Source organism: Pseudochaenichthys georgianus, chromosome 7, assembly GCF_902827115.2.
Source record: "Pseudochaenichthys georgianus chromosome 7, fPseGeo1.2, whole genome shotgun sequence".
NCBI lineage: Eukaryota > Metazoa > Chordata > Actinopteri > Perciformes > Channichthyidae > Pseudochaenichthys > Pseudochaenichthys georgianus.
Genome location: NC_047509.1, coordinates 16,903,197 through 16,919,550, shown reverse-complemented (window position 1 = coordinate 16,919,550; position 16,354 = coordinate 16,903,197). Strand labels below are relative to the sequence as shown.

The following is a 16,354-nucleotide window of genomic DNA, read 5'->3' as shown; positions in this document are numbered from 1 at the left end:
GAAAACGAAAGAAACACACAATCCTTGTCATGGGTGTGCTACACATCTGATTGGAGGAAGCAACAGCGGAGGACATTTCCAACAACATTGCACTTGAGCGATCTAGCAGCATATGTATTGGAGCAATGCATAAATAATGTCGCATAGTTTAAGCACATAGATTTCACATAGCTTTCACGCATTACATATAGCACGAAGGATCATTGTGTTCTGAATGTAAGTTAAATGGCAAGAGGTGAGAATAAATGTGGATACATTTATGACAGACTGCAGTACACAGAGTCGTGCGCGCCTATTACTTAAAGCAGAAAGTCCTTCAGGCTCCTCCTCTTACTGGTTTAAAGGAAAACCAAACCAAAGGAAAGACCAGCGTTGAGTTTACAGGAGCAGACTGGTTACAGGATAACACTAGACGACGAACTAGGTAAGGTGTTTAATCCGGCGAGTAACACTCAATACCAATGTAATGCACTCACTATGTTGAGACTTGACATGTTCTGGATACAAGTTCACTGTAATGGGACGCCTCCGAACAGAGAACATATGCACCGAGGCTATCAAACATACGTTACCATCGACTAAGTAGGCTACTGTATAGTATACAGTGAAAACGTGTTAATGAATATCAAAGTGGAAATCCCTCAGGAAACATGACATGGGTCGTGCCCTGTGTCCGAATAAAAGTCCCTCTGACTGGAGGGAGGATTGGAAAGGTAGACAGGTGGATGGCTACAGTGAGTAAACCTTATGAAAGTGTTGAAAATGAAAGCCAATATAAAGTATTTTGGCCAATCTTTTTTTCATTAAAGGTGGGGTAGGTACATTTCAGAAACCGGCTCGAGTGCACTAACATTTGAAAGTACACAGCCGAAAATAATCCGCCCCTTCCTTCAGATTTCCTTACAGAGCACCTCCTCCAACACACATGAACGCGCACAGGTTGGCTATATAGTTCAGGGGAATTGTAAACCATACAAAACAGATAATTACCTGTCCAAGAGAAAAAGAGCGACCACGGTGTCAGATTTCAACTCGGTGTGTATGGGGGTTATTCCCTATCTTCATTCAAGAGCGTGGTATTTAAATTTGAGAGCATACTTTATTGATTTCCTTCACTCAAACCCTGTCATCGCACCAAAGACGAAATAAATTTGATTTGAAAGCCAAACCAAAGAGTATCCGCCCTTACGGGACGCTGTAATAAGTAAAGCGAACGCACCCGCAAGGACACCTGGCCTACTATTGGTTGAGGGATTTTGACAGGATTGTTGCACAAAAGTTTCGAGCACGAACAGAATAAATCTGAGAGCAGAACAAATCTGTAAGCAGCAATATATCTGAGTGCAAGCGTACAGTTTGAGCAGAAGCAGAGCAAATCTAAGTGCAAGCAGGCACTATTTGAGTGCGAGGACAGGGTTTGAGGGAAATAAATACATAAAGTATGCTCTCAAATTTAAATACCACGCTCTTGAATAAAGATAGGGAATAACCCCCATGTGTTCCATCAGTAGTCGCCATCGTTGAAAAGCAACTCCGATATTGACTCTGGTTTGAATTCTCCTAGTTTCCACTTTGTTTTTGTTCCTAATTTGCTTCGTTACATTATTTCTTTTACCACCAGTAGACGATGTTGAACCTAACTCTGCCATGGTGAAAGTGGCCGCCTGTTGCTGGCGAGTCGTTGAAGTACTGCTGCATTGCACGCCCAATGAGGGCACGAGATACATTTGTGCGTGCACGAGATGGAGGCCGGCTAAACGGATTGGTTGTACTTCTTACAGTATTACGGCTTCCACAGATGACATTTTTTTATGGAATTTTTGTCAAAGCACTTAAGATATTCATTGCTATCGGGATGTTAAGAGCATTGCATGGAATATAACAAAAAGTGTATCTCGAGCCGGTTTCTGAAACTTACCTACCCCACCTTTAATAGGCTATATGTTATTGCTTTAATAATAATATTATTAATTATAATGATAGAGCCTACGTTTCACAACCCCCCACTCAAATTATACAATCACAATGCATGTATTTAATGCAATAATTGGAAATAATGCAGTTGCAATTCAAATGTGCACTTTGGCGCGTTTCCACTGCAGGCCTCGCTCGGCCTCGCTCGGTTTGGTTAGGCCTTATTAGGCCCGGCTCACTTTAATGCTGCGCTTCCATTACAGTTTAGGAACTGGGGTAGTTACTATAGTAACGCAGTGTAGGCGGAGACGTGACGTCATCTTCAATGAGAGCCCCAGAAAAACAACACAGCTGTTAGCTCTTAGCACTTATTCATATCTGTTCAGAAACTAGACAAAAGTTAAACAAGTACAAACCACAGACTGCCTGTGTCATGGTGAATACAGTCACTGGTTTATTTATGTCTGTATAGGCCGTTGTTGTGAGTGTGGACGGTCGGAGCATATATAACGTTAGCTTAGCCAATCTCCATTTAGAAAACACGCATTTTAAAAGGTTTTTCTCCTGCCGTCTGTCTGCAGACTTGTCAAAGCATTAATTCATGGTTTTTACTAACCGGTATCAGTATGTTGTTACTTCGGCATCATTTTGAAACGTGTATTACAATTAAATCACGGTCAAATATGTTCATCTTTTTGTAGTTGTAGCCCCCTTGCCAGCGATTCTCTCTCTAGTTTAGCATACTCAGCCCGACTCAGCTTGGTTGTTCCTGGCCCTAGAACCACGATTTTATGGGGCCAGAAAAACTTTGAATTAGGACCCGCTAGCCGGTACTAGGCCAAGTGGAAACGCAACCAAAAACGGGCCCCGCACGGCTCGGCACGCTTAAAGCGAGCTACCCGCTGCAGTGGAAACGTGCCATAAACGGTTTCAAATTGTTCTTAGTGTAGCTAATCCTTATAATACCTGCCCTGTCTGCTGGTTACCTGAAAATCTACACGTTTTGAAGAATCTGGTTGTTCAGGTGTCACACAAAGGTCAAAAATATATAAAAAGTGGCACTTATGTTTGATTAAAAAAATGTAATGCCACGATTCCACTATACCAGTACGAGTCGACCCCGTCACTAATAAAAGACCAGTGCTTAAAATAGTAAAGATTTGTAATTTGTGGGTTTGCTATATACTAGTAAGAATGATTTACATTTTATTTTGTTTTTGTACATTTTTGAAATAGTCTTGTAACCACCTGTAACCTGTAACCAAATTTGTCTGCTGTCACAGTTCTCCAGCGATGTTTGCGGAAAAACTGGGAAAACAGTTGGGCCACCCTACACGATCAGTGGCAGGATGGCTGGTCAGTAAGTTGCTCACGGTACGCAACCGTGCTCTTGAAGAGAGTGTTGTGCAGATATCAGGGATCCAACCTGAAGACACAGTGCTGGAGCTGGGTCACGGCCCGGGTCTAGGTCTGCAGTCAGCAGCCAAACTGCTCACAGCGCCCACAGGACATCTTATAGGGCTGGATTACTCAGCGTACATGCATCAGGTCAGGAATGAATACTGACATTATGAAATACAGTATTTAAATCAATTAAGTCTGTTTCTGTTTGAAGTCTTGGCAAGAAGGCAGAAAACATACGAGAAAACCCTAAGCTTCTAGTTTGGGCCATTTTTGTATTTGAAGTGGGGGCTTTACACATTTTTTTAATTGAAGGATATTTCTTTTTTTTCTCTTACAGATGGCAAGTGAGCTGATGAAGGATCTTGTGGCCAGTGGGAAAGTGACCCTACACCATTGTGATGTAGCAGCAATGCCTCTGGTAGACAGCATTGTAGATAGAGTATTCCATTGCAACTGCTACTACTTCTGGCCTGACCTCAAGAAGGGAGCCACAGAGATTCACCGGGTAATGAAACCAGGTAAGACATCACTTTCTAACCATAACACAGACTTTATTTTCAAGGCAGATATGTTATCCGACAAGTTGTAGCTTTCCGAGCAATATGGCTGTTGTTTAGTAGTGCTTTCCTGCACAGTCATTCTTTCATCACTCTTGAACCCACCCAGGAGGCCTGATGGTGACTGGGATGAAACTGTCAAGTGTTGCTGCTTTTGCAGCAAAGCGAGTAATGCCAGGGGAGAACTGGCGCCCGGATGCCTACATGACAGCTCTGAGTGACTCTGGCTTCACTGATGTCAGAATGGAAGACAAACAGCACAAACACATTACTTTTCAGGCTATCTATGCCACTGCCTCAAAATGAGATGAGATCATCATTTGGCATCAATAAAAATAATCAATTGTATCTATAACTGAATGAGTTGGATGTCAAAGTGATTACAATTAAATAAAAACGAGCGGACACTATCGACATAATTCACCATTATCTGTGTGGTTAAAAACAGGCTTTTATCTTACATTGCTTTTTCTGTGATGGTTTACCTTCACACTCACAACTGTTAATGTTAGTGTGTTACTATGGTAACATACAGTGTTTAGAGTAAAAGTGTAGGAAAAGATGAAGTTGTCTGTCTCTAATTTCTTAAACCTTCTACAATATATGATTTTAAAAAATCATGTCCAGACCATGGTCCAGACTTGTAACTGAAGACAACATTAGAAAATGAACAGTAGGTGGCGATGGTGCTCGGCTGGGTGCACATATCCAACAGAAGAAGAAGAAGAAGAAGAAGAAGAAGAAGAAGAAGAAGAAGAAGAGGAAGAGGAAGAAGAAGAGGAAGAAGAGGAAGAGGGAAATCCAAAAACAGCCCAGGTCCTCTGCACGGTGTTGTGAAGTTAAAAGTTGAGCTGCAACAGCGTCTGTAAAGTGGTGACAACTGTCAAATCGTTCGAAAAGTAAGTGGTTTTAATTTAAGATCAAGTTAACCGTATACTATTTTAACTTTGGCGTTGTTGTTGGACTCGCAAATGTTCTAAGGTGGTCCCTAATCAAATAATTAAGCTTAGCTAGTGTTAGCTTGGAGCTCATCTAACCTAGATAACGTTGAAATAAGAAACGTAAAGTGTTAATTTAACTACATCAATATCAGTAATGATTGAACACCAACGATCGTTGGTTAAAACGAGTACATAAATGAAAGGCCAATATTTCCACTGTGTATGTGTTGTGATGCAGAATGCAGAAGGCTTCCCGTTTGAAGCGTGAACTTCAGATGCTGAGCACCGAGCCTCCTCCCGGGATAACATGCTGGCAGACGGAGGAACAGATAGACGACCTGCGGGCTCGTAAGTACAGGAGAACACACACGATAATGTAAAACCAACAATGTCTTAATCAGGGGTGTCCAAACTTTTTTCACCACGGGCCACATACAGAAAAACATACGAATGGCTGGGCCACTCCCTAGAGGTGAGGTATATTACCTCATAAGTTCAGTTATAAGTTGTAAAAATCAATCAAATGTAGGTAAATTATTCTTGATATTTGAAAATGCTTAAAGAAAAAAACAGCCTACATCACATCTCTCTATAGTGTTTCATTTATTTTGTTACAAAAAGTGTTGGCAGCTCAGTCCTTAAAACTGAAGCTTCAGATTGCTTATAATTAGAGGAAATATTAAAGTTATATTTCAAGGTTCATTTCATTTCAAACCTTTATTTATGCAGGTGAATCCCATTGAGATCATTGATCTCTTTTTCAAGGGTGACCTGCTGCAAGTAGGTTCCACATGAATACATATAAACATAACAGAAAAACAAAAAGGACATCATACAGCATATTTACAGCGACTACAATTTACATAGCTAGTAAAATGTACAGGTTCCAACAGTTTCCGATTGGATAGCAGCTATCCTTGCTTTAAAAACATTTAGAGGAACCAAATTGCTCAGCTTCCATTCCTTTTGCAGACTGATCCAAGCCAGAGGAGCTGCGCATCTAAAAGCGGTCTTCCCTAAGACAGTCCTAGCAGTTGGCACATTTAATAAAACCACAGCATTCGATCTCAGGCAGTAGCCACTTACAATTTCGCCGTGAGATCAGGGAGCAGATGTAGGATGGAAGTTTCCCTAACATGGCTTTGTATATAAAAATGTACCAGTGACTGAGCCTCCGTACAGTTAGTGAAAGCAAACCTGTTCTTGCATACAGGGTACAGTGATGGGTTAATACTTTACAGTTTGTCACAAATCTCAGTGCACTGTGATAGGCGGCATCTAACTTGATCAGGTAATGGGCAGGTGCATTCATATAGATCAGATCACCATAGTCCAGTACAGGTAAAAAGCTCACAGTGACTAGCCTTTTCCTGGCCTCAAGTGAGAAACAGGACTTGTTCCTGAAAAAGAACCCTAGCCTAACCCTCAGTTTTTTAAGCAGGTTATTGACATGAAGTTTAAAAGAGAGACAATCATCAAGCCAGATACCAAGGTATTTGTAACCGGTAACCACTTCAAGTTTTATTCCTTGCGTAGTTACAATATCTAAAACAGGCTCTGGTGTCTTTTTAGCTTTTGAAAATAGCATTACCTTGGTTTTATCAACATTTAAAAGAAGCTTTAGTTCAGAGAGCTGAGTCTGAATAATGATAAAAACTGCTTGCAATTCAACAACAGCCTCCTTAATGGAGGGACCTGCACAGTACATCACGGTATCGTCCGCATAAAAATGTAAAGTAGCTTCATCCACATTTTCACCTAAACTGTTGATATATATAGAGAATAAAAGTGGACCTAAAACAGAACCTTGAGGAACACCATTAGCAATGTTTAACCACTCATTGACAGCCCATCAAAGTGAACACATTGGGACCTTTCAGAGAGGTAGTTCACAAACCACCCCACTGCATGGCTGGATATGCCAATACTGAGTAGCCTCTGCTTTAAGATGCGATGATCGACGGTATCAAACGCTTTGGACAAGTCAACAAATAGAGCTGCACATAAGGTTGTTACGTACATTTGTTATTGAGCTTTTTTCTTATCAACTTAGATTTGTTTTCAACTTTAATTGACTGCATTTATTTGAAAATTGGGCTTATTAACACATGAATACTGTGTAATATATTTGAACATGTATATTTAAGAAGTATAAGATAAGCAGAAGTTTCATATTTCATTATACTTTTTGAATTAGCATTTTGGCCCCCGGGCCGTAGTTTGGACACCCGTGGTCTTAACCCATTGGAGTGTTATATAAAACTAACTACTACTGTGGGCTACTGTATTGTGGGCTACTGTATTGTTTTCAAACGTATGCATTACCTACGTTGTGGAGATATGAGGATACAGTTGCAGTATTTATTAACCTACAGGTTTAAGATTGTGTGAACTAGTTTATCTTAAAAAAGCCAATACTATATTCATTCTGTGATTGTTTTTGAATTAAAGAGAGACAGTGTAAATTTAGCAGAATAGGTGTGTTTCATTATATAAACACACCTATTTATCATAGTAAAACCAAGATAAGGTCACGTATAAAGAAAGATGTATATCCATCACAGGGATTTGTTGGTTGTGACAAAGTGGCAAATGCATATTAAAGGCGAGTGAATATTGTTTTAATAAATTAAATATGATACATTTCATTTCTTTTTTTGATAACTTATTGCGGAAGGTTTGAACAATTGTTAGTTAGGATCGAAACTAGCCTCTACAATTCTAAGCAGAATACTTAATTTGTTCTCAGCATTATACCACCTACAGTATTTATGATAACCTGAATATTTGTTCTATCTAGCTGATCTTCTGTTTTGTTCTTCCACTGGTTTACAGAGATAGTGGGTGGAACAGAGACCCCGTATGATGGTGGGCTCTTCACTTTGGAGATCAAGGTCCCAGAAAGGTATATTATCTCGAAGTCTTAACATTGATATATGTTCTCTCTACCATTTCTACATTGTAAACACTTAATGCAGTTTATAAGACTTACCTGCGGTTTTCCTCTCGTAGGTATCCATTTGAGCCTCCTAAAATGCGTTTCTTGACTCCAATCTACCACCCCAACATTGACAACTCAGGGCGTATCTGTCATGATGCCCTGAAACTACCGCCAAAGGTAATAATGGATTAATACAAAAAAAAGTTGGTTTTGATTAATTTGTATCATCTGGTTTTGTATTATTATTCAGGGTGCTTGGAGGCCATCTCTAAACATCTCCACAGTCCTCTCCTCCATTCAGCTGCTCATGGCCGAGCCCAATCCAGATGACCCACTCATGGCTGATATAGTAGGTCACACATAATCTTGCATTCCCAGATATCAAATAACCTATACAATACCATACCTTTTTCCAAGTAATAATATTATGGTGGTTTTATTTTTGGTGTGAATATTCTTATATAAATATTAGGGCTGTCAAGTTAACGCGTTAATAACGCGTTAATAACGCAAACAAAAATTAACGCCACTAATTATTTTAACGCGATTAACGCATGTGTATTTTTTTTCCTCGGCCGCCCCGTAGTTTCAGAGCGCATCGAGTTTAAAATACCATCTACAAGCTGATGCTGACAGCCCCGCTCCTGCCGCCCGCTTGTGGCAGACCACACTTCCACGCTCACCGGCAGGCACCGACTGGCCATCGGGAGGACCGGGAGGGTGTGTGTGTATGTGTGGCCCGAGCGAGCGAGAGAGAGACCTTACGTGCATTGTTGTTGTTAGCATCTGGTGCTAGCTAGCTGCGCTAACGGATATAAGGAGCTGTTTAAATGAAAACAGAGGAGCGCTCTATCCACACAACTGCGCCGAGCACTTGACTTTATGCAGGAAGCCAGACAGTGGGACATTGTACGAAAAGTCAGCACACTCAGCACGGATAGTGCGCAACATGATTGCAGCGTCCAGGCAGCTCCCGTTTGAGCATATGCCTTGAGTTGCACATAGCTCCAACGATCCATCACACACACACACACACACACACACACACACACACACACACACACACACACACACACACACACACACACACACACACACACACACACACACACACACACACCACACACACACACACACACACACACACACACACACACACACACACACACACACACACACACACACACACACACACACCATTTGTATTGTATTATCGTATCAGAGAGGTTCCAGGTTGAATTGAGGCGAATATTTGTAATGTTCAGAGGTTGTTGTGTTTAATATTCATGAGAATATTTGTCATTGTTCAAATGATAATAAACATTAGCATAATGCATATTTGTCCACTCATATAAGAGTATTAAAAACTTGAAAAATATTCCTCTAAGGAACATTTAGAACAGATAAAAAATGTGCGATTAACTATGGACAATCATGCGATTTAAATATTTTAATCGACTGACAGCCCTAATAAATATCAATAAATATGTATATATCAATAGACTTAAAAATAAATGTGGACATAACAATGGCTAAGAACTATATAACACTATACTTCAAACTTGCTCCTGGAAATGATTAAATACTCTTTCCACTATGCATTTTCAAAACAACGTTTTCAAAATCCCGAAACATCTTGTTTTGTTCAATCCGATCCACTTTTACATATTTTCAGAGAAAACCTCTTATGGCCTGAAAATGGCATTTGAATTGTAATTCAATGGTGTGTCCCTGCCGTATACACAAGTAAAAAGACATTTACATTTTTTGAATGCAGTCATCAGAGTTCAAATACAACAAACAGCTGTTTACAGAGAAGGCCAGAAAGTGGACACAAGAACACGCTGTTCAGAAGAACATGGTAAGTCTCTCTGGTTTGGGTGAAGAAGTTGTAACATATTTAACGTTGTTCATGATTGAAATAATTATCCAGCTTAATTTATTTCATTATACACTGAGCTTGTGTGTATGCTCCATTATACTTAGTGGTTGACATGATGATTGGCTCTTGCTCAGACAGCAAGGAACTGTCTCATTGAATTAGCTCTTTGTAGTGGTATATTTTACTCACAAGGTGGTGCTGTAGTACCTCGAAAGAGTGTTACCTGCTAACTTAATATTTACTTGTAACAAAGAGATGCCAACTGTTTGATTTATATTCAAATGCGACTTCAATATTTCAAAATTCTCAGCTTTTGGATGTGAAGGCGCAATATATGTACTGTTCTGTCATTGACTCATTAGTTTTTATCTCGGTCTTTGTTCAGGGAGTTGAAGAGGGCAACAAAGAAAATACTCCAGGTCATAAAGCTTCATCCCGCAAAAGAGAGGCTTTCACTGCCCATCTGGAAGCAGAGGAGCCCACAAAGAAAACCTGTGTGTAGTTTGCATCGTGCTTGTTAAAGTCAAAGATCTCTCTTTTCAAGAGCCACTAAGCCTTATACCTGTCGACCTTTAAAGGGTATGATTTTAAAAAATATATTTAGTGCTTATTCCTACTTCCTTTTACTATGTGTGCATTCCTTTTTCTAAATCCAGAAATACCCACATATTTATATGTATAATTTGTATATGTATTTGTTTGATTTGTGATATTAAAGTTGAGTTTGAACACTAACTGTTGCAATTCATTTTGATACATGAAAAGCTTGACCTCTCGGCGAATGGAGGTGTGTTTCACAGTGGTAGCATAAGCAGACTAGTGATGGCATAAAAAGTATGAAGATAATAATTTTATTAAAACATATGCTTACCAGTTGTATACAAAGTATGTACATCCTAAATAGCAAGTTTTTTTTTACAAACTAAGAATTTATTTCTTAATATATAAAATTATATATTTGCTGTTCATCATATAAAAAGGAAGACAAACATCTTAAGGCTGTAGTGAGTCAATACCATGCTAGTTCAGAGGTAGTTACATTGTATGTACATATTGCTAGCCTACTCTAATGTCTGTTGAAAGATAGCTACATTCCATTCAGTCTGTATAACTGCATGTTTCCTATTTGCATATATGAGACAGAATAGTGTAAACCAGATGAAACTGCAATCCATTTTGTTTCAACATTCTCTGACGGCTACCACACAGTTGCAAAGAAATATATCTGATAATAACATTCCTGTGAATTGTTAGCTTACTCTGGTAAAAATGTCCTGGTGTGTCTGATAATGACTCCCTTTCTTTGAAACATACTTAGCAATAGGATAGAACTTATATTTTATACCAAACAAATAACATAACCACTTAGAATACAACCGAACCATCTGTAACCTCTAAGCTGCATGTCACATAATCACATTCCAGTATAAACATGTACACTTAAAATTCTACTGGTTCTACCTTTATTCCCCCCTGGCTAAACCATTGATTTGTCTGATGCTTAGAATTTAATATATTTGAACTTCTTTTTGTCATGCAAGTTCATGTCTGATGCAGTCCACTGGGTACTGTCTGAAATAGTCTTTTTGTTTTCAGACGTGATGTATTGTGGTATTTCCTTTAATGTCTCAGGGAACTTTTAGTGACACTCTCCATTTTAAGAGGCACTTTGTAGTGTTCTTATAGACTTCTCTCTAGTACTCTACAGTCTCTGGGACTCATTCTGAGGTGCTTGCGGATTGATAACCCAGAGCTGGTCTTGCTGCTGCTTGATGATGGTCCTTTAGTGTCTTTAGTGTCCCAGCTATTCAGACAGCTAGCATGGAAGCTCATGGATGAGAGGTGAGGGAGGGAGTTGTTGTGGAGTGATACAGAGGACAAGTGTTATGAATCGTCTCTTGATCCAAACTCTTCAGACATTCATCATCATTCTGGCTCCCTCTTCCTGTCACCCTGTCTCTATCCCTGGCTGTGGGAGGGGGTATCTGACAAGGGATGAGAGGAACGGAGGAAGTAGAGGAGCAGTAGGAAAACCTGATTGGATCCAGTCGAGGTTGGAGAGTGGACCCCCCACTATAAAGGGCGTCAGAATCTGCATGTGACACCTGTGTTGACGAATCGGAGCAGGAACTCTTCTCCGTCGCCACAGAAACAAGGGAGTCCAGGGTGCGGTCCCGACGTAGCTGTGGACGTGCTTTAGGATGAGGCCAGAAGAAAAACTGGGACTGGTCTCGTGTGAAAAGGAGGAAAAGGAGGGGGTTGAGGCAAGCAGGCAGGGGCTGGAGAAGCAGTAGAACAGATTTTAACACCTCCTCACCCAGAGAGAGTAGACCCAGGAGGGAGCAGAGGGAGAGAAACGCTACTGGTACATAGAGAAGGCCATTTGTGAATATTAGCCAGGCAACATGTTTGATCATAGCGCAGTCCCACAGGCCGTCACATTCTCCCCTCAGTAACTCCCAGTATAGGCGGATGTATGAGCCCGTGACGATAAGCAGGCACAAGGTGTTCATCATTATGAGGGATAAGGGAAAGCCCAGGGAGGACTGGAGCCGAGGGGATGTTGGTGGCAGGGGCGAGGGAAGGCAGAAAGGTGATGACCCGTACTCCCCAACTCCTACCAGTGGGAGAGAAGCAAGGGTGAGGGAGAGAGTGAGGCAGAATAGTGCACATGTGCGCACACTCCCAAGGGACGGGGACTTTCCATAGGCACGGGCACATGTCACGCTCACACCACACTGAACAGCTGCCAGAGTCAGCAGCAACACACTTGCTTCAGATGCAAACACCCAGACCCATCCTGTCGCCTGACAACCAGGACCCCCCTCCCAGCGGGCACCGTGGTGACCAAACTCTCCCAGGGTTAGAGCGTCCACTAGGGCCAGGGTGCATGTACACACACCCGTCAGCAGGTTGGAAGCACCCATGCAGGCCACAGTGAAGCGGAGAGGTGAGAGATAGCCGGATGAGCCAAAGAGGGAGAGGAGCAGGAGGGAGTTCCCAAGAAGAGACACCAAGGAGATCGACCACAAGCCCACACGAACCAGCCAGCTGCCCAACAGAGAGTCGCAGGGTCGGAAAGGACCTGCAAACACAAAAATCATCAGCTGTAGATAAGCATGGCTTAATGTCCTTACACTGTTGTTGGGACAAAACAATCTAAAGGCCAATTGATAAGAAATTAATCATCATTACTGCAATTGTACCTGGAGTTGGTGTGCATTGAACACTGGTCTGTAGTTTGGATTCCTCTATTTCCATTTGAAACTCCTCCAGGTCAGGATCATCTGGAATAAAGCATCGTTAGCTTGTGCAAGATTTCGTGACAGCTTTTTCTCCATGTGTATGTATAAAAAGTTAATTAATTTTACATTGTGTGTGGCATTGGCTTCAGGGCGTAAAGCATTAACATTATTTTGCAATGAAGTAAAACATATTAATCGAGGAAAATTGGCACCAGCATGATATTTGATCGGGGTAGTTTTTATTTTTTCATTTGGCCCATGAATTAAAGGCTGATACCTCTTAATCAGTAACATGCCGTGGTTTTGTTATTGTATCCGTTGGGACACCCAGCATTGTTTATTTTCAGCTTTAATGGTGTAGGTTTAATGGTTTTAATTTAAATGTAATGTTGGTTTATTGGTGCTTATATTTTATTCCTACCCCAGGAATGCGTTGAAGGGTCAACATTCGACTAAAAGTGTGTATCAGCTGCCAGGTAGCTGCGGTTTCAGCCAGGCTCCGACATGTTTAAAGTGGGCTTGTGTCAATAATTCATATGGGGCTCAGATTTCTGTCTATTACTTTACCCCCATTCCAAGTGTGTACCATGTGTGTTATACTGCACATATGTTTGCACAGATAATGGAATTGCGTGCTTTCTTACAGTGTGTGTCGGCGTGCATAGGGTACATGGCTACGGTACGCTTGTGTAGGTCCTCGTCAGTGTTGCTCTGCTCTGTGTCCCACTGGCTCGCCGGCTTGTAGCTATCACAGGATCCATACACACAGCACTGGTAGGCATAAGGCATCTCTATTACCCTGTAACAAATAGATGGAACAGTATTGACACAAGACCAGGAGAAACAACGGCACAACTTACAAATGCATAAAGACCTACATTAAAATTTGAAAGCAACCTTAAGTGCTTATAAATCTGTTTCTGAGTTCATATGAACCCATAATCTAGGGAAAATAAGGTGAATTTGTCAGTTGTCTTAATCAATTTACGTTGTGGATGGCTGTATGCAAACATTTACTTTACATTGCTTTTGAAATGTCTCTGCCAGGAGTTCTGTTTTGGACAATGTTCTACAAATGCTGACATTGCCACTTGATCGCCTGCCCGCTCCTATTTCCTTGAAAAGTTCTCTTCATTTTCACTGCTGCTTTTCAGGCCTTCGGGCATCTTTTCAACAAGAATTAACTTGCTGACTAAAAATGCTTCTTCATTGTTGAAGATCTGCTCAGGAATAGCTTGCAGGAAAAACATGTGATTAAGTTAATTGTCAACCTTGGCTGCTCTTGATAAATAAAAGGTGTTAATAGAAAATTGTGAGAGGTAGGATAATTAAAGGGATGGGAAGTGGTGCATTGTTCTGTACAGCCACAGGTTATACACCTGGGTATGTTATCATCTTATGTAAGTTGTTGATGAAAAACCAAAATACATGTAAGAAACATTAAGTAAGAGAGAATAACAGGGGCTTGATGGTGTGTTTTTACCTCATACGGGGGAAGTAATCAGGACTAAAGGCCTCATATAACTCTGTGTTGCCTCTTAGCTTGAGATGGGTGAGACCTCCCAAACCTGCAACAGGTACTGAGCTCAGGCGATTCTCAGTCAGGTCCCTGAAATTGAGAAAGAAAAAGTACAGGTTGGGTATCAGATCAGGCCTTTTACAAAGTGTGTTTTCATTACATATATTACAGAGGGTCACCCTTGGTAACAAAAAGTCCTTGTCTCTTAGAAATGTTAAACTGTTCAGACAAGGCTCTATCAAATTACCTCCAGATAACACTTCCCGTCAGATGTAGTCTATCTGCTTGTTTAGCTACGCATACTTTAATCAGTCATCACACAATGAAGCAGTTTGTATTGGCATGACCTGAGATTAATCTCCTGGCCACACAGAGGGGTTTTCAAACAATAAATGCATATCAGTGTTCTCTGTAGACTCAGCCAAAGACAACAGTCAAGAGTGGAGTGTTTGTATAAGGCGAAGCCTCTGACATCCAGCTTAACTTTAATTAAAGATGCACAAATCCAGCAAGCGTCTTTGGGGATAAAGGGAAGCTGCTGAACGTACAAATGAAAGGAAAAAACATTCTTGTTGATAGTCATATATCTGTGTATACTCACAGTTTGATCAAAGAGTGAAGCGAGACAAAGGCATCCAGGTGGATCCACTCGATCATATTCCAGCTTAGATCACTGACAGAAATGTAAATCCATATAAGAGAAACAGACGGAAAGGAATTGTAATAAAACATTGAATGTTGGATACTGATCACCACTAGATGTCAGTAATAGGTAATAAGTCTACATAGTTTTATCTTGACACATGCTTCCTAACCTTGTTGGCTTATATATAGCCCCCTAAAAAGCACCAAAGCCTCTACTTGGTACATTTAATCATACCATGAAGGATTTGCCTCCACAGATTGTTTTATTTGGATTTATCTATAAAATAGTTAACACTACCAAAAAGCTATGAGGAAAATCTTGTGTAGAAGAATTATGTTTTGTTTTCCATCGCTTCTATCCTATTAATCATCCGATAGATATATCTTACAACCCCTTGGCGGGGTCCTGATCTGACCACGGTTGTGAATTCCTGAAAGAGACGATGAATGGGTGAGGTTTGCGATGTGTTGTAGAGGTTACAACAAGCTTTACTTACATTGCTCTTAGGGACGTGAGCTGCTGGAAGGTGCTTGACTCTATCCTCCTGATTTGGTTATGCTGCAGCCCTCTATTGAGAAAAAACATACAAACATACATTAAAACAATGCAAAGTGGGCAACGAAACATAGGACTGTCGATTTTGATGCACAAGAGAGTGTATACTTGTTTGGCGTTAAACTCACATCTCTTGCAGTGCAGAGCAGTGGTGAAAGCTGGGCAGATCCTCGATCTGGTTGTAGGACAGCTCCCTACAACAACACAAAAAGCACACACAAAGCACACATAAACACAGTGACCAGCTGTGGATTTATAGCGTGGGAAATTACGGGGTCTACAGGATTATTTGAGTGAACAGTCGACTCTGTGAGCAAGGCGATATAGCACGACAATAAAAAAAAAAATTCGGGAGGTGATTGAATTTCATAGCACAGTGATTGTACAAATGATTGCTTGGGGGCACAACTCTCCACAGTTGAGTTTTGTGTATCAGTTGAACCTCGCACTCAACCCCCCCCTACTGTGTATGTGTACTCACAGCACTCGGAGGCGAGGCAGCTGCTCACATAGATCCAGAGGGAGAGCTGATAGACCGGCCCGAGTCAGCGTCCTATAGAGAAAAGGAGAAACCTCTGATCATTGTTGAAGTGCAAGCAAGCGAAAGCTTCCCCCAGTCCTGTGAGTCTAACTTGGTCAGACAGAGAGCTGTGTAGGTTGCCAAACCTGTCACTGCCTGGCATAGCTAACTTACCCCTTCTTTATCTGAGTGTCTTGGGCTCCCAGGATTGTGTCTCTGTCCTCAAGATC

At 41.0% G+C, this 16,354-nt stretch overlaps 3 protein-coding genes across 6 annotated transcripts in view; 2 read left to right on the top strand and 1 right to left on the bottom strand.

The window, feature by feature from the left end:
- Window positions 1-90: 90 nt before the first annotated feature.
- Window positions 91-4,294, top strand: LOC117450098 (uncharacterized methyltransferase YdaC). Of its 4 annotated transcripts, none has more exons than XM_071203770.1 (5): window positions 91-424; window positions 1,622-1,729; window positions 3,198-3,462; window positions 3,656-3,836; window positions 3,985-4,294. In XM_071203770.1, the coding sequence occupies exons 3-5, from the start codon at window positions 3,208-3,210 to the stop codon at window positions 4,179-4,181; spliced, it is 633 nt and encodes a 210-aa protein (XP_071059871.1). In that variant the 5' UTR covers window positions 91-424; window positions 1,622-1,729; window positions 3,198-3,207; the 3' UTR covers window positions 4,182-4,294. The 4 variants fall into 4 exon arrangements, with proteins under 4 accessions (XP_071059871.1, XP_071059870.1, XP_033944022.1 ...); XM_071203769.1 differs by having other exon boundaries at window positions 1,622-1,765; XM_034088131.2 differs by lacking the exon at window positions 1,622-1,729.
- A 245-nt stretch (window positions 4,295-4,539) lies between these two features.
- On the top strand, window positions 4,540-10,374 carry ube2t (ubiquitin-conjugating enzyme E2T (putative)). Its single transcript, XM_034088135.2, has 7 exons — window positions 4,540-4,774; window positions 5,055-5,164; window positions 7,652-7,721; window positions 7,829-7,934; window positions 8,008-8,106; window positions 9,535-9,618; window positions 10,025-10,374. The coding sequence occupies exons 2-7, from the start codon at window positions 5,056-5,058 to the stop codon at window positions 10,139-10,141; spliced, it is 585 nt and encodes a 194-aa protein (XP_033944026.1). The 5' UTR covers window positions 4,540-4,774; window position 5,055; the 3' UTR covers window positions 10,142-10,374.
- A 235-nt stretch (window positions 10,375-10,609) lies between these two features.
- LOC117450107 (leucine-rich repeat-containing G-protein coupled receptor 6) overlaps window positions 10,610-16,354 on the bottom strand; it is a 38,458-nt gene continuing 32,713 nt past the window's right edge. The window contains exons 11-18 of the mRNA XM_034088142.1: window positions 16,086-16,157; window positions 15,733-15,798; window positions 15,546-15,617; window positions 15,005-15,076; window positions 14,368-14,493; window positions 13,529-13,683; window positions 12,846-12,926; window positions 10,610-12,724 (exon numbers count right to left, since the gene is read on the bottom strand). Of these exons, the coding sequence (XP_033944033.1) occupies window positions 11,469-12,724; window positions 12,846-12,926; window positions 13,529-13,683; window positions 14,368-14,493; window positions 15,005-15,076; window positions 15,546-15,617; window positions 15,733-15,798; window positions 16,086-16,157 (1,900 nt within the window). The 3' untranslated portion in view covers window positions 10,610-11,468. The remainder of the gene's footprint in view (window positions 12,725-12,845; window positions 12,927-13,528; window positions 13,684-14,367; window positions 14,494-15,004; window positions 15,077-15,545; window positions 15,618-15,732; window positions 15,799-16,085; window positions 16,158-16,354) is intronic.

Excerpts from the sequence above, each read along its gene's own strand:
- ube2t (XM_034088135.2), top strand. The coding sequence starts at position 5,056 with ATGCAGAAGGCTTCCCGTTTGAAGCGTGAACTTCAGATGCTGAGCACC. Across the intron at positions 5,165-7,651 it reads GATAGACGACCTGCGGGCTC|AGATAGTGGGTGGAACAGAG; the intron begins GTAAGTACAGGA and ends ACTGGTTTACAG. Across the intron at positions 8,107-9,534 it reads ACCCACTCATGGCTGATATA|TCATCAGAGTTCAAATACAA; the intron begins GTAGGTCACACA and ends TTTTGAATGCAG.
- LOC117450098 (XM_034088131.2), top strand. The coding sequence starts at position 3,208 with ATGTTTGCGGAAAAACTGGGAAAACAGTTGGGCCACCCTACACGATCA. Across the intron at positions 3,463-3,655 it reads ACTCAGCGTACATGCATCAG|ATGGCAAGTGAGCTGATGAA; the intron begins GTCAGGAATGAA and ends TTTCTCTTACAG. Across the intron at positions 3,837-3,984 it reads TCACCGGGTAATGAAACCAG|GAGGCCTGATGGTGACTGGG; the intron begins GTAAGACATCAC and ends GAACCCACCCAG.